General features: G+C 39.2%; 2 protein-coding genes across 2 annotated transcripts in view; both read left to right on the top strand.

Annotated features, from left to right (window-relative positions):
• The first annotated feature begins 2,509 nt into the window (after positions 1-2,509).
• cab39l1 (calcium binding protein 39, like 1) lies at positions 2,510-10,218 on the top strand. The gene is made up of 9 exons (XM_071539442.1): positions 2,510-2,825; positions 3,404-3,550; positions 3,657-3,821; positions 4,001-4,119; positions 4,983-5,151; positions 5,240-5,299; positions 5,398-5,463; positions 5,648-5,791; positions 6,409-10,218. Exons 2-9 carry the CDS (start codon positions 3,434-3,436, stop codon positions 6,598-6,600), a joined length of 1,032 nt encoding a protein of 343 aa, XP_071395543.1. The 5' UTR covers positions 2,510-2,825; positions 3,404-3,433; the 3' UTR covers positions 6,601-10,218.
• A 7,569-nt stretch (positions 10,219-17,787) lies between these two features.
• Positions 17,788-21,884, top strand: part of gpc3 (glypican 3) — an 89,709-nt gene continuing 85,612 nt past the window's right edge. Inside the window, exon 1 of the mRNA XM_071539476.1 lies at positions 17,788-17,950. Coding sequence (XP_071395577.1) covers positions 17,788-17,950 — 163 coding nt within the window. The remainder of the gene's footprint in view (positions 17,951-21,884) is intronic.

Below are 21,884 nucleotides of genomic sequence, written 5' to 3'. Positions count from 1 at the left end.
CAGATTTCTAAGCAAAACTAAGAGAGGTTCAAAGGCCAAATAGTATACGTGACCAAATTACAGGTGCATTATTCACAAAAACTGGTAAAATTATTTCATGTGGCAAGGGGTTAATTAGTCTTGAAAATCAACACATTTGCTAACTACAGACAAACTGCATTGGCAAAGACGGATAGTGTTCACAAGTCAAAGACTCCACTGACAGGGATGAACTGACACTTGACAGAATAGTTGCTAAACACCACAAAACTTCAACCTCAAATATTAGAACATACTTCAAACCAATACCTCCGGAACAAAGGAAAAAAGCAGTATGTTTGATGAGTCATTTCTCACTATTTTTCCCACATCCCGATCGGTTTATGTATGGATAAAGCCAACGAATGCCTTCAACCCATAATGTCTGTTGCTAACTGCTTAACATGGTGGTGGATCTGAGATGGCATGGGGGCATGGGCATCTCATGGGTTTCATTAGCTCTGCAAGGTTATCGGCCAAGGAATATGAGTCCAGGTAACTTGCTTTTACAGGACAAGATCACACTGTTCACACTGTTCCCTAATTATGTTCCCATATTCCAAGATGATACTGTCTCCATACACACTGATAAACAAAGCAGAGCAGTTTCATGAACACCAGATTGAAGAGAAACACTTTGAAGATGGGAAAATGCAATTTTAGAAATACATTTGATGTGTAACTTGAATCAGAGAATAGGAATGAATGTAATGGCAAGATTTTTGATAGCAAGACACGCAATTATCAAAATTTATCTTAGTATCCTTGAATAAACTGTGTCTAGCTGGTCCAATAACCTACATCTTGTTTTGTTGGAATTGAGGAGCAGGAAGTTTGGGGACCTCGCTTCGGATGAGTACACCTCTAAGTTTAGGAATTGGGAGCGTTCATTCAGTTTATTGGATTTGTAGAGTTGAGTGTCGTCAGCATAAACTACAGCATAAACATCCCCAAACATCCTGCTCCTCAATGCCAACAAAACAAGATGTAGGTTATTGGACCAGCTAGACACAGTCTATTCAAGGATACTAAGATAAATTTTGAGAATTGCGTGTCTGCTGAAAATAAATGCCAGATTTACAGAAATGAGCCTTGTGGTACACCAAAGTCACCATTACAATATTCTGAGGTCATATTGTTGTGGAGGGCGCAATGCGTTCTTTCCAAAACCATAAAGCCTTGAATACCAATGTAATTGTCAAGACAATCTAAAACCGTATCAAAAGCTGTGCTCAGGTCAAGTACAGTTCTGTTGAATCAGAATCAATAGCAAGCGGGGGATCATTGACCACTTTTGTGCAGTTTGAGTAGAATGAAAAGATCTAAAACCTGATTGAAATAGTTCACATAAATTGCTAATCAGTAAGTTGGCTGGCTGTGCAATCCATTTGAGTATTTAAAAGGGGAGGAAAGTGATGAATTTATAATATAAAGCTTTGGAAAATGTTTTTAATCTTAATCTTTTAAAATTTTTACAGGGAGAATGTCTGCTACCTTGAAAATATCCATGTTTACCCATAGCTGTGGTACAATGGGAACTCCAGTATCTGATGTCAAGTCAGCCACAAAAAGTCACCACTGAAATGCCCGGTGCTTGAAAACACTAAACAGATACCTGACAACTTGGAAGGAAGTCCATACCCTAGACTGCCTTCCAAAAACAAACAGTAACTACTTTTTTGGTCTTAAAGGTCAAGGTTCTAACTACAATTTAGGTTTCATATCAACAAAAGTATTCCCATAATAGCCTTGAAATCATACAGTCTTTTTGTTTGGGCACTGAAGTCCTTTTTTCTCAGTTTCACTCATCATGCAATTCATGCACTTTGGCTTTGTAAGGCAGCATAGACCATAGGAGCTCCATTACCTTACAAATACACAGTACACTTTTTAAGAATTTGGGATAATTTTTGCAAATTCATGAGTAAAGTAAAAGTAAACATGTAAACATCCCAAATGGAAGTAGAACTTTTATAAAAGGTAGGAAGTATGGGGTATGTTATAAGAGCAATATTTTTATAACACCATTTTTGCTTTGAAACAATGAAAAAATATCATCAAGGCCGTATTGTGGAAAATGCAATTGTTGGGAGAGGTACATTATGGAGTAATTTCGTTGGTTCAATGTTTCATTAGTCTTCGTGAATCGTGAGTAAAAACTGCATTCCAAAACTACAGTGATGCAGCTTTAAATGGACACGCTACATATGTTATATATTTTTCCCAGAGGTTAGGTGCGCACGATTATGTGTCTGAGGTACACCGGTGAGCGGAGCCTTTGGCATCATCACTTGCTGTAATCTCCCGTCCTGCTCCTCCCACACGAGATATGCTGAGTGCTGAATATGCGCACCTATAATGCAACGAGAGGGCGTTGCCACATTTTAATTTGGGCCAAGTGATTGGCTGAAAAAAGTGTCAGTCATTTTGTACAAACGTCGCAAACAAAACATACCCGCCCAATGTCCCTTGGATGAGGAGAGAACAGGAGCTTCAGCAGAACAGGGAAATGAAGTTGTCAGACAGGCCAGCCCAGCAACACTCTCTACAACTTAGCCAGCTAGCAAGTTAGGTGACGGACGGTCACGAGTAACGATTTACATGAAATATCATGGCTATCAAGGTCGTCCGTTTGAGCGGTTTGTAGCTACATTTAGCACGCATTAGATAGCTAACGTTAGGGATCCCAGATAGAGGCATTTCTCAGTATTGTGGAGTAAGTTACTGGTAACTACTTGCTAGCTGACATTAGCTAGCTAACCTTTAGCCACCGAGCCTCCTTCAAGTTCAAAAGTAGTGGTCACTTGGTGAGTCTTGTCAGCCTGAACTGAATAATATTTCGACAATTTGTGTGTTTTCCTATACTGTTTGCTATCTTCTTACTTAACATAAACGTAAACGTTTGTTTGCTTGTTTCTACAGCCAGCTCACAAGCTAGCATGCTGAACTTTGCTGATGAATGTTGCTGTAACTTCTTGTTCTTAGTGTTTGTTACCGTGACATCCTTGTTTTGGTTAATAACTTAACATTTGTTTTTAGTCTGCTGTGCTAACGTTAACATCACCTAGTGGAATAAATAATGTAAGCACATTATTCAAGTGTTACTTGGTTATTTTAGCTCTAATGTTACCAGTTTGTCTGTGGCAGGCCATGTAGCAACGTTAGCTGTGTGAGTTGTTTATAGGTTTTAACACACTGACTTTATAAATTCCTTTCAACCAGTGTCGATTTCACTCAAGTAACATAGTAAGCTGAAGCCTTGCGCTCTTCAGGTGTGAGCTTTTCAGCCATTTCCTGTCTCTTGGAGGTACAGGAAGTTAAATGTTTTAATTACACATTGCAGTTGGCTCTACTCTCCTTTTGAAACAGTGTCTTACTTCATCAGAGATCAGGCTTGGATTACTTTGCCTCCATCATGCCTTTTCCTTTTGGGAAGTCTCAGAAGAGTCCAGCTGAAATAGTGAAGAGTTTGAAAGAGAATGTGGCATACATGGAAAAGCTGGATGCTACAGAGAGCAAAAAGTGTGATAAGGTCAGCAATGGTGTAATGTGCATTTTTTTCTCTGGCTCTGTGGTTGAAAGTGGGCTCTTACTCTTAACTGATGGTCCCAGTCATTGACTATTTTTCTATTATTAAGGTTGCAGAGGAGGTGTCAAAAAACCTGGCTTCTCTGAAAGAAGTGCTGTGTGGAACAGGTGACAAGGAGCCTCAAACTGAGGCAGTGGCTCAGCTTGCACAAGAGCTGTACAACACCAACCTCCTCATTGCTCTCATTGCAAATCTGCAGAGGATTGATTTTGAGGTGGGGGAAATGTACTTCTTTCTGTCATGACTTTTATGTGTGTGAAAAGTATTGATTTCTTTGTGCAGACACTGAAGGGCCAGTGGGTGTGAATGCCTGATTGGGATAGCTCAGCCCAAAGCAAAAATGTCTTTGCATGTTAGCACCCAGTCAGCTATTCATTGCAGTGACTTTCACAGGGGAAGAAGGATGTGGTCCATTTGTTCAGCAATATTGTGCGACGTCAGATTGGTACTCGCACACCCACGGTAGAATACATCTCTTCACACCCACAGATCCTCTTCATGCTTCTGAAAGGGTAAGTTCCACCTTTCCAGGCTACAGGAGTTTAGTGTTTGATGTGCCAGATATGTGTGCCTGGACTATTCAGTTAGATGTATTAAAGGGAAATTCCACCCTCGGATACTTTTACACTGTTACATATCAATTTATGAGCAACACATTCCATGAGTTATTTTATGATAAAGTGTTGTAGTTTGCTTTTTTGTGGGCCCGCTTTCCCTCAACTTGCCTCGTGATTTTCTGCATTTCCTTGAATGTCTTTTGACAACTCCCAGAGAACAGGCATGAACTTGTTGCATTCAGCTGTGGTTTATATGTGCAGGTGGAGGGAGTGAAGCGAGCGAGAGTAACACAGTTGAGGAAAAGTGCGAGTCACGCCATTTACTCAAAACATGTCTTATGGCTGCATTGCGTTATGGTCTACTAGGCCACTGTCAGTGGAGACATTGGTGTCTCTGCCACTTCTATGATGGATTTCTCCTTGTATGATTGTTGAATATTGGTGCAACATGTCGAATCTAGAAAGCAGCCCATAATCTGATTCTGAGGGGCTGACACCAAAATCTGATGTTTACGTTTACATTTTCTGCTATTAAACTCCATTGTAGCCGCACTCTAAATATCGTGACATAATGTCACGTTGTCTGATGGCCAGTTATCTATGACAATAACAAAAATACACCACCATACAACAAAATAGTCCCATAAATGCAAGGTGCATCGTCAGTTGCTGTTTTTTAAGTGTTTTTGGGTGGATTTTTCCTGCAAGTGACATTGATTTTCTTGCTTTTTCATTTCTGTTGCATCTAGAGTTTATATTGTATGATTGGTAATGTACATTGCTTAACTGGAAGACCTAACATGTATAAACCTGTACAGATATGAGAGTGCAGAGGTGGCCCTGAACTGTGGAATGATGCTGAGGGAGTGTCTGCGTCACGAGCCGCTGGCACGGACGGTGCTCTTCTCTGAAGAGTTCTACTGCTTCTTCCGTTACGTGGAGCTGTCAACCTTTGACATTGCCTCAGATGCTTTTGCCTCATTCAAGGTACACCGCTAAATTTGCTTTCTGATTACATTATCTTTATACTAACAGATCTAATCTAACATTGTGGTCTCTGTTTGTGCCTTATCAGGATCTTCTCACAAGACACAAGATTATGTGTGCAGATTTCCTGGAGACTAATTATGACAGGGTGAGTTTTGAAGTGTGGATTTTGAAGAGAAAAAATGCTCATGTTATGCTTAACATACACATTTGGAAACTTTTTTTTATTTTTTTTATTTCTATCAGGTGTTTACAGAATATGAGAAGCTCCTGCATTCTGACAACTATGTCACCAAGCGACAGTCTTTGAAGGTACTATCACCAAAACTCTATCAAATCCAAAGCTTTTGAAGCTATTTGAAACTATTATCAAAATCCCGGTCAAACATTTATTTGTGTAATGATTCAAGGGTAACTGACATACTCACTTTATTTAACTGACTGTACATTGAATCAATCAATCTGCTATTCATTTAATTACTTAACTATTTTTCAGCTCCTTGGGGAACTTCTCCTGGATAGACACAACTTCACTGTCATGACCAAGTACATCAGTCGGGCAGAAAACTTAAAGCTGATGATGAACCTGCTAAGAGATAACAGCCGCAACATCCAGTTTGAAGCATTCCATGTCTTCAAGGTGTGTATTACTGTGATGGGACATTATAAGAAATTGCTAAAACTTTTCTTTGCCTTATGGGGCATACTACATGTGTAAAACGATTTCGAGTACAGTGAAGTTTTATTGCAAAATGCTACATATATTTTTTGTGGAGAAAATCATTAAATGGAGTTCATCATTCAGTAGGTTTTAAATATATACAATACCGTCTAAATGAAGTTGGTAAATGAGTGAAAGTGACTGCTTAATTTTGGAATCCAAACACTGGCTTGTGGACAAAAAAGCTGATCTTGTACCCTGCCTAAGAGTTTTGTTCCAAAATGACACACACTCTTGCATATTCACTGCTGGCATGAAAGTTGAGCGCATTATGGGTTAGAATTAGGAGTCATCTTAAGTTATTTGATTATAAAATAGTTCATTTTTTGATGGCAGGGTCGTTTGTTTTTCAAATATTGTCTGATGAATTTCAGCTAGCAAAAGGTTTTCAAAATGGATATATAGCATTTTGGAATTAAACCCTTCATTTGTTGTATATTTGTACTACCAGTCATATTTTTTCAAATGTTGTATATCTCATTTTGGGGTGAAACCATTAAATTGTATGTTCCATACATCCCTCTCTGCTCTCGCAGGTATTCGTTGCAAACCCCAACAAGACTCAGCCCGTGCTGGACATACTGCTGAAGAACCAGACCAAGCTAGTGGAGTTCCTGAGCCACTTTCAGACAGACAGATCCGAGGATGAGCAGTTCTGTGATGAGAAGAACTATCTGATTAAGCAGATCCGGGACCTGAAGAGGCCCACGGCACCGGAGGAGGCGTAAGGGCAGAGGGACGACCGCTCCAGCAGGTGGTGTTAGTTTTAGAGGTGGCAATTGGAGCTATAGCACACTCGGAGACGGCGAAGCGAGAGTGTAAGAGACGTGCTTCTTTAGGATCCAATATAAAGTAAAAATTACTTCCTTCACTTTTTTTTCCTTAGTGTGGATGTGGAGGTGTTCCCTCAGGCAAACTGTGAGTGGGCCAAGAACTGTTATTTAAACCATAGTGCTTCTTTAGTGATAATTTAACGCATCTAGTCAGAGCTTGTAATGTTGGACCTTTAACTGTTACCCTTAGATAAGCAATTTCCTCATACGTTGTCGCTGGCAAAGACCTTACAATGACAGAAGCGTTGCCCCATCCACAGCCAACACAAGCTCTGAGGTGTTCTTGAAAGCCTTTTTCAGAAAGATGTCAATATTTTAGAGATTCAAAAAATTGAGGAAGAAATAAATATATTATTTTGCTAATGTAACTTTATGGTTAACATTTTGAAACTTAATTCTTCTTTCTAATACATCGCTTAGTCTAACTAATTCCATAGTATTGGTTTATTGCCTTATTGTAAGCTATTCTGTTCTTCTGGGACTTAAGTGATCTTTAGAAATATGACTTCTGGATTATATTAGCCAGGTCAGAGCATGGTAATCTTTGGTGATTAATAGGTGGTTAGTAGACCTTTGGTGCGTGTGTAAGGTTACAGGGGTCGGAGGTCATCTTGCTGTACTTGCTAATGCATTAGCTGGCACAGGAAGAGAAAATCAAAACCATAGAGGAATCAATTTATTGCGCTGGGGTTTTAGTTAGGCTGTGGTCAGCAAGGCTTATGTGACTGAAATAGAAACGAGGCATCAGATAATGCTGCAGGGTTTCAGGCAGACATCAGTTCATTGCTAACATGGGCAGTCAGGATATACCAATTGATCTCAATGGGAACACTCCATTTCATCCTCAGATACTGAGTATAGATAACAATGACTTTATTTTTAAACAATGTTTTAACTTTAAAACTATTTAAAAAAACAAATGGAGTATGAATATTCACTATGAATAGCAATTATTTCTTTTTAAATTCTCAGAAAAAAATGTGACCAATGGGATGAATGATGCCACCCGGCAACAGACTGTAGGACAGAAATTCAACAGAAAACAAATCTTTCATCAGATTGAAACATTCATTGGTTTATAAACTGCTTGATGTATTCCATCTTAGGCTTTGCTCCTTTACAGCATAAGCACTGCTAAACAGAAGAGATAATAATATTGCAGTTTACTTGAAGTGTTGTTGATGAGGCATTGCAGTGCATCATAAGCATGTTATAGGTGTTACATTCATATCAGGACATGACATAATGTGTTGTCATTTTAATTAACTTGGCATGTCAAAGAGACTATTATGATATGATATCTGCCCTTAGGGGTTAGTTTTTTCCTGGATAATTTCACAATGGATGTCAGTGGGGAGTTGAAGCAAGAGAAACCCAACCATCTGTATCTTAAGATATAGTGGTAGAAGGGTGATTCATTTTTCATTCGACACATGCTAACCATACTATAATGGGCTTGTATTATGAGGCAGAGTACATCCTACACCATCAAAGACAAAGAAGATGTATTGAAGATCTTTGTTTTTGAGTTAAAACAATATAGATAATAGTTTAAACTAATTTATTTTGTCTCTTTTTTGAATTCAGTTAAATTCTAACAATTTGATCACCCTGATTTCATGCAAACAAAATCTCCCGTCATACAATTTGAAATAATTGTGCAAAAAATCAAGAGGGTGGCAAATGCTAAGCCACATACACATAATTCAAAATGTCATATTGCATTCTGTATCATGTTTTATGATGTGATTATAATCTTATTTAGAGTACGCTATAATGTGCTTATGATGCATTAGTATGCTCTTGTCAAGTGTCACCACACTCAAAATAACAACATGCACTGTTAAAACAAGCACGAGTCTGTTTTGGATGATGCGCACTGAATTTACTGAGTTCCTCACATGGGTCACCTCTCTGTTAAACAACTTCAAAGGATTCTGTTGAAATAATTGCCTTAATTGTCACTGTCACTAAAATTGCATAGGCTATTATTTAGATTTCAAGAAATATGTTGTCTGTTCGCACAGTCTTCTAGTATATACCTCATGGGATTTGAGTTTGTAAATGCTGTGTTATCTTTCTTTCCTTCCTTGACAAGATATTTTATTTGACATTTTGGATACAGAACAGTGGTTTGTATGCATGCCTAAACTTGATATATATGTTCTAACTTGAACAGGGACTGCGACCTGGTTTTCGCAATGGAAAACTAGACTTTTAAAACTAAATGTTTTATTGGGTGGTGCCACACAAATGTTAATTCATAATGAATTGCAATATGGTACCGTATAATGAATGTTGCCTTACTTAAAGAAATTTAATGGATCGTAATGATCATGTAAAATTCCAGACCTCTCAATTTGTTTTTTAAACCAAAGTCAATATGAAAGGGAAACAAATATGCATTTCAAGTCCCAAATGTAGCAGTAGTTTGTCTGACCCACATCCAACAGAGTGTAGGTTTATAGCCAAATTAATTATGCTACAAATGTGAGGGTGTGTGAAAGTGTGAATAGAGAGATCGCTAGACTACACTCAGGTTAGGTTTTCAGTTGTAGTTAATTGGCATTTTTAAATCGATGTGCACAGCACCAAATAATCACAGGGTCAATATCAGGCCTTTCTGGGTCCATAAAATTGTTTGGGAAATCTGCTGTGGATGTGGTACATAATGCATAAATTGACTGATGCAGTCCTGCACATGGTGCGTTGTCATGACACCCAGCTTCTGAGAGAAAGTTTGTAGGGGCGTCTCTGATGTTTCTCTAAACATCCCTGGAGCTGTGAAATTTAGTAAAGATTATGTAATTTTATCAAATAAATGTGAAATACACAATTTTCAAACATAATAGTAATGCATTGGACTTAACACTCATACCCATTAGCTGGCTTATTAGTCCACTAGTTATTAGGCTGGTTCTTTGGGATTGACATGTTGAAGTTACTAATTTATGTTGTTCTTGGTGACATTTTAATATCCAAAATTGTTGTAAAACTTAATTACCACCAGGGTTGTTTTAAGAAATAATTCCATGTGAAATTAAAAGTTAATGGTTAGACATCCATACAAACTTTCTTGAAATAAAAGTCCAATCATGATGTGCACTTTGGCAAGGATGGACTGTATATACAGTACAGCTGATCCGCCAGAGGGAACTATTGGCATCTTGTATTAGTTGTACAAAGAAAACATTTCATGTTTCTAAAACCCTACCTCTGGTTACACGAGTATAATATAATTCACTGGCAATTTTGTTTAGACATCAACACAAATTCCTTAATGTAAGATCCAAACTATATATTTGGTGATTTAATTCCTATTTGAAATTTAAATGTTTGTTGTGCTTTACTTTTTCACTCTATTGCCTTCTTCCCCCCCCTCCCCCCCCATAACCTTCATACTCTGGATATTTTCTTTATTTACCATGGGAGAGAATTGTAAGTGTACATAGCTTTATTTTAAAGGACAAAAGTGTGAAAGCATTCATGAAAATAAAACTTTATGGCAAAATATTTTTTGGTGGCTCCATCAATTAAGATTATGTTAGAAAAGTGAACTCTACTATAAATGGAGAGCATGTTTGAAGCACATCAGAGTTCAAGTATTTCCTTATGATAGGGTTTTGAAATGTGTATGAAAAAAGATCAGAAACTGTAACTAACTAATTTGTGTCTCCTAAATTAGTTTTGCTTAGTGCTTTGACTATAAGGCATTCTCTTAACTCTGTGGCTCAGTCTTCAGCTGGTTGTAATGTTTAGATTTTACATTAGCTGATGCTCTTATCCACATTAATTTACAATGTGTGCAAGTGTAGAAGACTAAGAACTTAAGTTCCCAGATTACCAAAATTACAAGCAACCTAAAAAACAGGAGAGCAAAGGGTCTGAGATCCCTTTACAATATTCCTGTGACCAGATGATCATGTTGGAGCAAAGTGTGTGGGAAAAGAAATACAGAAGGAGTCAAGGAGAGAGCAATGGATTGAGTAGAGGATATCCTGTAACCTGGTGCCTCATTTATAAAATTAATTTATACAATTGTTCATTGACCTTATCCTTATTTCATAACAGAATAATTTCAAAGAACATGATGATCTATACCAGGGGTGCCCAAAGTTTTCGGCTCTCTGGGCCAAAATGTAATCTCACCAGTGAGCCGCGGGCCAAAATATATAAGCATGTTATGCTCATTTTGAAATGCAAACTTTCATATAATTTTTTATCAATATTCTTTTCTCAATGGCCTCTATACAGCAGTTCTCCCAATGTCCCAAACAAGTTCTTGTGTTTATTGTTTGAAAAAGTTTGATACAACTGATTATGTACTGTACCCTATTTGTTAAAAAAAAACCAACTAAATAATAATGATAATAATAGTAATATAATAAAGCTGCCTGAGCTTGAAAAAACAACTAACCGGTTACCAAATTATTGTAAGTTGGCCAAACTAAAGATGTGTATGTTTTTAAACAGATATTTAACCAGCAAAGTCCATAGAGGGGACTTCAAATTCAATAATTCCACTAACGTGTTTATACACAGGTTTTTATCTATTCTCTCTGGCGGGTCAAATCAAACGTCTTGGCCAGCCGTTTTGGCCCGTGGGCCACAGTTTGGCCTGATCTATACCATACATAATCTTAGTAATGAGAAGTTAGGTTTTGTTTTTGAATTATTACAGATTTATTCGCTGGTTTTAACATCAAGGTGGCTTTTATAGAATCTTAACTTTGGCTGGTATTTGAAAGCACAAACTTTCTGTCCGTAATAACCTTAAGACTGAGAAACCTAGATTGTAAACTGAGTTCTGGTTCTTCGCTCAATGTGTTTGCTCTGATGCTTTTTTGGTCTCCCTCCTGTCATCTCCATCATGCCTTTGGCCTACATATCCTCCTCGTGTTTTCCCACTCCAGCAAACGCATCACTCAGGCTAGAAGGTCTGTGAAGCTACACTGCTGCCCGGCTCTGGCCTGCAATTAACTCACTCCTGAGGACTTAATACTTCCACGAGGACATGGTTTTCCTCGACATTCCAGATGCATCTGCTGGTCTCTCACCTGCGTCCTTTTGATCTTGATCTGAGGATGAACTGAAATCACCTGAATGTTCCCAACTCAGCTTACTCTTCTCCCTTGAGTCCTCTCTGCTTGTCCTCTTAACTGCTGCCTCCTCTCTCTGCTGCAGCCACTTCAGTGTGAATCTGTAGACGTCCTGTCCGGTCTGACGGCCAAGACCTGGAGAAGATGTTTTCCTTCTCAGACTGCTCACCCCTTCAGAGAAATACTTACCTCCTGTAAAGTTCATCAAAGTTCAAGAGAAGTGAGGTACAAACAATGTCTCCACCCAGTGGCCATCCGATTGATCTGTTTCTCCAGTTTCACTCAGACACAGTGTTATTGATTTAACTGAGCCTATTATCTGAAAGCATACTCCAGTACTGACTGAAGTGTCCATCATGATATTCCATATTATTCTTTACGTTTTGACAACAAGCTCTTACTATTAAAGATATGCAAACATATTTTGCATAGCTACTGTCTGTTGTTGCTCTGCAAAATCCTTCTGAACATTCAGCACAAAAAGCTAAATAAAATAACTGATTACATGATGTAGCAGCAAGTTAAGGCAATGCAAATGGTCGATTTTGCCAACATTTATGACTTGTAATCTATTTGTGAACATAAACAACTTTTTCTAAAAGCTGTAAATCCACCACTGAAATTATAATTTGTCATGTGATGAAGGTGCCAGGCTGGAACTGGGACTAAGAATGGGAGAATATTTGCATAACCGTTTTACATGGAAATACACCCTTACATCCATAAAATCATCTTGGATACTGTCAGTCACTCTTTCCATCTTTTCCAATTCATTCTCCCTGTAGTGCAAATTAATACTGGCAATGTTTAAATCGCCCACCCCCCTCCTCTTTGTGTAGCTCTGACTATGGAGCAGCAGTGTCATTGAGTCCCCAGCCTAGTTCAAAACACTGGGATGCATTCCAGCCTACCGGGAGGCAGCCTGAGTGACTGAAGGCAGTTCAATCGGCTGGCAGTCTATTTTTTCTGCAGAGGTCAAAATCCCCCATTTGGAATTTGTGTAAACCTACCGAAACAAAACTTTAAACGTCATGAATCTACCAGGCCTACCTTTTGTTTGAAGATGTAACTGCTAAATTCATAATGGAAAAGGATATTCCACCTAGTTTGAACCGTGGAAGTATTATATGAACTAACCCTAATTGATGTCTAAGCTGCAAATGAACTCAAAATGTCACTGACTATCTCAACATCCCCCCACTTTTAATTAGTCTAACCTTCTTCCACTAGCAGCAGTAGGTTATTGCTTCGTGAGATGAAATGTTTTTTTTTTTTTTTTAAACATAGGGCAAAAGAACAAAGTCATCTGGGCAACTGCAATTTTCTTTCCGTTTAACTCCACCAATCGCAGCCTATAGCAGCAGAGAAAATGCAGTCTGGGAAAGTAGGTTAAAGTTCAATCAGGGAAGAAGGCAAATAAGGCTACGATGAAGCTCATTCTCACAGCACAGGACGTCCCATGGCTCTGGAAAACGCTCTGTTCGCCTGGTTTAAGGTTGGGATCACCAAGACAGCATGTTGGAAAAAAGGAGTAGTAATTTTTTTTGCCTCCAAATGAAGCGGGAGTGCTGCTGCAGACAGGGAGCAGAAGGCTATGTGGGGGTAGGGTTTAGGGTTTACAGGGGTTACAGGTCACAAGCCTTCTGGGTCTCTTTGACCACCGCGCTGAATGGAAGCGCGAGATGGGCAACACAAACTATTCACTTTTCAAACTACTAATTCTAGATTTGCAGGGGAAACTTTCAAGGCTGCTGCACCACAACAAAAAAAGAGTGTGAGTTTTAATGCCAAAGCGAGGAATATCATGTTTGCGTGGATTACAAGAGGGACATCTACAAGATCGCGTCGTGTTGCGCTCCTTTCCCCACCCCCACAAAGGGGAAAAACAACAAAAAAGATGCTCACACAATTTCATGCATGAGAAAACTTTTTGTTGGTCAAAAAGGACGGCGAAGAGGGCTGCAGAGGAGACAACATCTGCGTGGTAAGGTACGTTGTAGTGTTGGAGTATCCTGCATGGCTGTAGCATACAGGCTACTCGATCCATACAAATTCTAATGCAACTACAAAATCCGAAGGCTAAGAGGTAGGTGGTGTGCATGTTTTCCTCTTTATCCCATTACAGCAGGTCACATTTGATCATTGGACTGGTTTTGAAAGTGGTTTCTCTCCAACCGTTTTGTTTATATTGTAGAGAAATACCAGTGCGACTTTATTTACTAGTAATTTCTCGATATTGTATTGATGATTTGTTAAAACAACTTATTGAGAGGAAGCACATTCAACATACGTCTAATGCAATGGTATTTCCATTAAAAATGTCTCTGGTTATTTCGGAAGAGTAAAATCTTATATAGGTTGTACTTCAAATGTCACACACGCGTAATGTGTCTTTTTAACTTGTTTTACTGAGATTTCTGATAAGGCTTTTGACGCATTTGGCTTATGGCTCAGTTTTAGTAATCCGCAAAAACTTCTAAATTCAGATACCTACTGCTTTAGAGCTGGAAATGGCTTTATACGTTATGTAATTGAATAAAAGCGGATGTGATTTCCATTGAGATCCTTTTTTTTTAATTGACCGGAGCCGAGCAGCTCGTCATCAGACTGTTGGCGCCACTTTCTCCAGACTGAAACACCTCGAGTGGCTCTAACCCCTTTTATACACTTCTTTTATAATAACACGGGGAAATATCTCCAATTAAACGTTGACTATTGTATGATTAGCTCTAACTTTTTGTATTACGCCTACATTCAAGTTTAAATCCTCCCTAGTGCTTTGCATGCGCAGGATTATGCAACGTTAAGGTATTATATTAGCTAAGGGAATCCATATTGTTATTGTGCTTAGACTAATTGTTTTAAACAAATCGTTAGCAGCCAGCCAGTGCATTATAGGCTATTACAGGCTACACAAATACTGAACTGTAGGGCTGAAAATATGGGCTGTAGGAATCGATATTGCAAATTTAAGGAACACGTACAGTATCTATTTTGCAAAGACATATGTGCATTGGGAAATCGCTTTTCCAGTAACATAGTAAGTGAAACGGTGAAAAGTGTCTGAACGGTCAGTATTATGGTATTTTGAATGTAAGAAGTTTGCACATCAGTTGGAGTTTCAGTGGAAGATATTCCCACAATGAATCAGACTGAAAGTTTCAACTCTTTCAAACTACATCAAATAGTGATGTAACCTTCAAGCTGAACCTAGGCTTTAAAAAATAATTATATCACAACTGCAATATTCAATATGGTATTTTGAGCCTATGCAGCTCCGCACAATTCAAGTGAGAATTTGTTACTGTTTATATTTGCAACGTCTTGAAACAAATATTTTGCAATCATTGTTGGCAGTGATGCAGTGGCAAAAAATGAAACGTGGGTAAAATAATCACTTCCAACCACCAGTTTTAAGCAAAAAACTATTTTACTTTAAGAAAAGCATTTATGCATTCTTTCATTAAAGTCCACTTACATCAGTTTGATATGATATGATATATACTTTGGATTTAAGTTGTAAATATTCGTCAGCCTTAAAAGGTGGGTGAACTGATTATCAGTCTTAATTAATTTTCCTCATAGCATAACAGGCAAATAACTTCATAGAGCCCCGACTTGAACTCTGGCAAAGGATGTGTTCATTCTCAAATCAATTTAAGTTAAAGGATCATTTGAAATATTTATATTTATCTGCCACTCTTAATCAATTTTGTTCTCTTTCAGATGCTCCAGATTGAGAATTTCCTATTTGGAGCTGGAAGTAATCAAAAAGACATCAGTCCCACGCCTCCCACTTCCCACGCCTCCGCTGACCTTATGGTCCTCCAGCTAAGGTGCATCTAGTGTAGTTAGTGAAGTAGTCCAGTATCTACTGCCCTAGTTGCTCCTTCTGGCTGGAGGGCTTGTTCTGCCAAGTTCTGAATGTACTTGGCCATGTTTTATCATTACATTTATATTGGCAAACGACCATAACTCTGTGATGAAATGCGTGTTCTGTCTCTCTTTTTAGGACATCGTAACTGCATATTATGTTTCAATTCACCAAATGAGACTTGTGCAGCTATCCTATTACCAACATATTGCAGCTTTGTTGCAGCGTTATCCCAAAGAATCCCTCATTGAAAATGAATGGAGTTATAATCTGCATGGGAACAAAACTAACCTAATTAGTCTTTTTCATTAGTGTTTCACTGTGCAGATAAGAAATCAAGTTCTTTTATAAAACGCATTTATAGTGTAACTGCATTTGAATATGTGTGTAGCATAAACAGAAAGATGAGTTAATTAGTGTCACTGCACACCACAGATCCCATTCATCACTGTGATTCTTCCACAAGGAGTCTGAACAGTTCCCTCTGACTTTTTCAGTGACTCAAATAAATTTCCCACTCATAAGCTGAACATCTTGTCTTGTGGACCTGGCAGTTCCAAAGTGCTCACAGTGCAGGTAGTACACATTGATCTACTGCAGTTTGCGCACTTCAGGTATTGCTGGTCACCTTCTCTTTCACACCAGCCTGTTCATTTTCCTGCAGGTATAGACGTGGGATGGGTTTACAGAGAGTTTTGTTGGTTTGCTCTCAGCTTCTGCCTTTCTCTGCTGTGCAAATCCATGCAAAGCTCTCTGTTACTCAAAGATGCAGCCAAAGGAAGAGATAAAACCTCCCCGAAATGGTTTTGTTTTCTGTTGTTCAGAGCTTTGTTATGGTAGGCACATAGATGAATACTGGAAAGGGAAAGAAAATCAATTTACTGCAGGCATGAGAGAGCAGCTGTTGTTTTGTTTTTTTGCCTCTTGCTGTCAGTTTACAGACCAATTAGGCTCTACAGGCATCCTCACATTAAGTTATTTTGGCATTGCTGTTTGTCTTGCTGTTTTCGGGTGGATGACTTCGCAATTTTAATACTAGACAAAATCTTTAAAAAAATTGCACAGTATCCATCTGTAATCCGCCAGATGTGAGCAGCTACTCATGTCTTAATTTTCCTCTTAAAACGTTTTAGTGAAACTGCCCCCAATAAATGTGAATTAGCAACTTTCTCCAAGAGTGTATATTAGTCTCTCTGGTGTCTGCTGACATATAAACTGAACACTAGATGGCACCAGTTCAACTTTATTGGTTCTTTGGGAGCAAAAGTGGAACTGAAATCTCAGTCTACTCAAGATGGGATGAGGATAACTGGAGTCATCAATGTGAAAATAAAATGTTATTAGGTAATGCTGCTTAAGAAAGGCCTGAATGATGAGATTACTTTTTTCGTTTATACAAATCTTTTAAGTTAAGAGTTCTTCTGGGATTTTTCCCTTTTGCCTCATATTTCTGCTTTCTGCACCTGTTCTCCCTGTGTGTAAATAATAAAAACACTTGCTGTTCATAAATCACGCATATGTGTCATTTTCATTGTAATGTATATGTGCCTCCCCGGCTACAACCACTGCACCTCTGTCGTGTGAATAGCACTGTGGCCTAATTGCATCCCCGCAAATATTGTGCCATTCATCTAACAAGACAACAATGCACGCACCGCATTAATCCCCCCCTAAGCTTAAGTCCTGCAGCCACAAAGGGCAATGCATCAGCTCGGATCATTACTACAGGCGAGGGGAGATTTCTACACGCGCGTAGTTTCGCTCTGTGGTGCGCGCTTTGGGGGGACGCGCAGATTTATTCGGGGCTCGTTCATCTGAGCAGCCAGCTGAGAGTCAGTGCTGCAAGTGAAGAGGGGACTCTAAGTTATCAGCATCAGGATAGCTTTACCAAGAGGCTTAACCAAACAGCTCTCCAAGCGGACGGACCGTGCAGCCTCACTCTGGTCTTTGGCTTCCCTGCATGCAAAGCGGAAGGATGCTTATCAGAGCAGAGCCAGGAGCTGCAGTGTCACCTAATCAGTACAATCACAGGATCCTTCTGTAACTTTTTTTTTCTTCTTTCGTTTGGGAAGTTTATATCCGCCGTTTCTATCGTGCCCGACACTCGCCATGGTCGGCGTGTCAGTGTCTAGTGCGCTCTTTCTGTGCGCTTTCCTCCAGCTGTTCTCACTGCCCGGCGGACAGGTGCCTGTACCAAACTGCCAGGAGGTGCGCGCGGTGTTTCAGTCGCAACACCCGGGGTCCAAATGGGTCCCCGAAACCCCAGTTTCAGGTAACTATCATCAGTCTAAATCTTTTACCTGCAATCTAGGTGTTTTACGCATAGATCTGGCAACTGCATCTTCTGGTTGTCTGCAGTTTTTTTGGGACATTATAGACGGAAATAATTTCTCATGAGTGAAAATTAATGATTGCTATTTTATAACCAATTTCGGGATTCCATTTCTGCCAACGAGCGGGAAATCTTTACCATAGTTCCCTAACGACCAATGATTTTCAGTTTGTTTTTTTTCCTATTTTAAGGGTACTGACCTCTCCAGTACCAGCAGTGAGAGCCAACCCACACATATTCTCCAACCCTCTGACTGAACATTTACTAACTTGCTCTGACCATGTTTAGTGCCTCGTTTAAAATGCTGGTTTAATTATATAAACCACCAGTTAACTCTAAATAAAAAAAAAAGCTTAATGAACCGATTCGTTTCACTGCACGTTTTGATCCTACTATAAAGCCAAGTAGAATTCCCTGAAATCTGCCTAACTTTTCTCAGTGCTTTTAAGTGGGAATTCAGACGTGATGTTCTCCTTTAGTATGTGTTTCTTTTTTAAGTTTAGATCTTTTGCCGCTGCTGAGTGTTGTTGATCTAGCTGTACTATGTGCAAAACTTCACAAAGTAAGAGTGCTGATAGGGGATCAACTGAAAACAAAGAAAAAGATCAGCACTCTTATTCTATAATTCTTAATTAATAGGTTCTGTTCAGCCAGGCATTGGCAGCCTTTCCTCTGCAACACTGTCATGGATTATAGATCAGTGATGAAATATACATTTTGCCTATATACCCTGAAAACAATCTTCTAAAAGATGTAATCATTCAAACAGGGTAATTATTGTTCCCTGGACCGTGGGAGCTCAAATGTCACCTGAATCTGTCTCAGCTGAAAGGAACGAACACGTCTTGACAGAAGTGATCTGAAGACTTTGAGACATGAACAAGAAATACATTGAGCTAATCGTTAAATAATTCAGGGCTCGTGGGATAGAGGAACAACTTGGATCTCCCATCCTGCTTTGCAGTATACAGCAAGTTGACCGTGTAATTGGTGCACTGATGGAGCCTGTTGCTTGCATTCTGATTCAGTATGTAAATTGATATCCCTCTCATGTGGCTGAATCACAGCCTGCTGCAAATGTTAATTGGGTGTTTTAGTGTCATGTCAGCGAGGGGAAGTGCTTCAGGTTAACTGTTTTCTCTCCCTCCTTCGCATGTGATTCTCTCTCGCCTCGCTCCCACCAGATTTAAAACAGTTTATCAGCAAATAATAGTAAATGTGGTGTGAACATGTACGAGCGTAACAAAACAAGGCTGTGTCTTGCTTGACAGAAAGTGTTTGGAAAAACAAACAGCAGGGAGAGATCTGCAACAGATTTTCAAGGATCTCTTGTTATGCACCTTCCACCCCATGTTATTTCCCCATCTGTGGATGCATGCCGCTCTAACCGATGAGCCCTACATTTCTCCATGCATCTATCTTTAAACAGACAGAGTCGAACATGCATCCTCCACCTAGGGCATCAAGCATTTATCTGTCAGAAAAAAAGTAGAATCATGGCAGGCCAAGAGAAATATTTAGCCTCCCAGAGTCTCAGGCACAGCTGCCCAGCTACACTTTCCCAGAGAAATGTGTCTGTGTTGGGCAGCACACAGACCAGACAGATCAAAACCTTCACTTTCAGTGGAAATCAAACATGTGCCAGTCAGCCAAAAGACAATTCTCCTTTCAAATTAAAGGATATTTTGGTTTCCACAGTCCCATTTTACCCTGACTACCCATGACTCTGCTGTTACAGATTAAAAGTTGGCCTTGCAGATGACATGGGTACATAGTTGTTGTCATGTGCTTTTACTATTTCAGTGACTGTTTATAGATAATAACTGTGATGAGGCCTGTCTTAATGGAACATGATGGGATATGAAGTCAGGACTCACGGGCCAAAACGAATCTGTCAGACATCTGAATGAGAAATGAGCCGTGACGGAACCGGTGTGTTAATTTTAGAGTGCCTTCGTTTGCTGAGAGGAAACCCTTTTGTTTTTCAATGCATCCCCAAAGCACCTCGGTTCACGTGTCATCGTATTAATCTCCCCTAACTGGAGATAGCTGTGGGCCTGCAGTGAAGACGTCACACGGACTGTGACTGTGCCACAGGAGGTCTTTCATAAATTAGCCTAACATCGAGTGCGGTCTCCTCCCTTTGACACAAGCTTCACTGTAACAGAAGGTCATGGATCTGGACAGCAGTGCTTTTAACCTCAGGAATTTAGCAATTAACTATATATTTTTGTTATTGTTTTTTCAGTTTTAATAAATAAATTAGCAAACATTACAGCATTAGCAAACATTACACACATTCACTCAGTCACTCATTAATGCACACAATACAACATTCAACTCTGTAGGGCGTTTTCCTTGTGTAGCTCTATGTACAATAGAGGAAAGGAAAACAAAGGAAATAATAAAGGAACAGAGGGAATAAATGCTGCAAATGTTAATACTTCATGTGATTTGTGTGATATGCCATTACTGACTAAATTGTGTTCCATTATTTTTCAGTGCAAAATCTTTCTTGCACTGGAAAATGTCAAATGTCAAACATCTTCAAAAACATGCAACTTTCTAGTGAGGATTAGAATATTTCCAGTATTTTCTTTACTTTTCTTTATAACTAATAATGACACTGACTTGTCATTCATCACCCTGGTCAATATTTAACTATTATATCAAATTTAATATCCTGTAAGAGACAGAGTTATGGCGCAGTGCTTGTACTTACCGTAGGACTTCCATAAATCTCTAGTTCTCTGTTTCTATCCATAATGAGCTGATGTTTTTTTTACATTTCCAAAAAGCATGAAATATGCAGTCACTTTTCATATGACATTTAGTACATTTCTTTGTCTTTGTTTTTTTTCCATCTTGCCTCATGTATAATGAATCCTTGTCATTAATTTATACTGAATAAGTCAGAGATTTTCAGTTACTGTTCTATCTACTCGAATTGTTCTAAACTAGTTGACGCTCGCTCATAATTTTGCAAGTAAGCGTGGAACAGAGGGCTTGTCATGTAGCCTCATACAACAAGAGTTCTTCATTGAGGCATACAGTATATGGAAGATTGATGAAATTAAACGTTCAGGATGGCTAGTTATAATCAAATTGAGGGAAGTACAGCTTGCTTTCTCTGTGTGTGTGTGTGTGTGTGTGTGTGTGAGGTGAATGGGGAGACGTGAAGTAGTATGTATTGATATACTGTGTGGGGGAGGTGGCTGATTCAGAGATGGCCGCAGGAAGGCAGAGCAGAATTCTAATAATGCTGCATGTGGTGCCAGGGGGGCAGAACACCAAAAAGCAAGCTCAAGTTTTTTTCCCACTATTATTCAAAAGAACTCACTGCAGCGATCCAACGTTACAGTAAAGAAGAGCTTAAGATATGAAAAACAGGAAAAAAAAAACCAAAACTGCTGTGGGAGTACTACTCATGCCTTTTGTTATGGCTGTTGCTGTGGGTGGTTGTAGTGTCTGAAGGTGAAATGGAAGCTGGGTATCAGTGCTTCGCAGTGTCATAATACATGTGCAAGAGGCACATGAGCAGCGCTGAGCACTTACCCCAGGACATAAGGGTTAAAGTAGCTCCATCAGAGGCAGTAATGGTTTGTTTGGACGACTTTGTGGGTCTCTGACAGCAGCTGACCTGATTCATGAGAGGAGGATCAGATTCTCGCTAAATGGAAGACTAATACTAGTTTGCAGGAGGCTCCGCTGACAGCTGGCACTTATTTCAACAGAAAATCCTGCATACTGTACTTGCAAGCAAGGAGGTTTTTCTTTTTTTTCTTTTTTTTGGAGAAGAAACAATTATTGTTTGATATTGTTTGTAGGACGCCAGCAAAAGGCCATGGGACGTTGACCCATTAGTAATTAGTCG

The sequence above is a fragment of the Centroberyx affinis genome, unplaced genomic scaffold, assembly GCF_046629955.1.
Source record: "Centroberyx affinis isolate AG114_WGS23_722 - 3 ecotype Tasmania unplaced genomic scaffold, CSIRO-AGI_Caff_v1 ptg003460l_1, whole genome shotgun sequence".
NCBI lineage: Eukaryota > Metazoa > Chordata > Actinopteri > Beryciformes > Berycidae > Centroberyx > Centroberyx affinis.
Note: the sequence above shows the minus strand (reverse complement) of the source record. Positions and strands in the feature narration are given on the sequence as shown.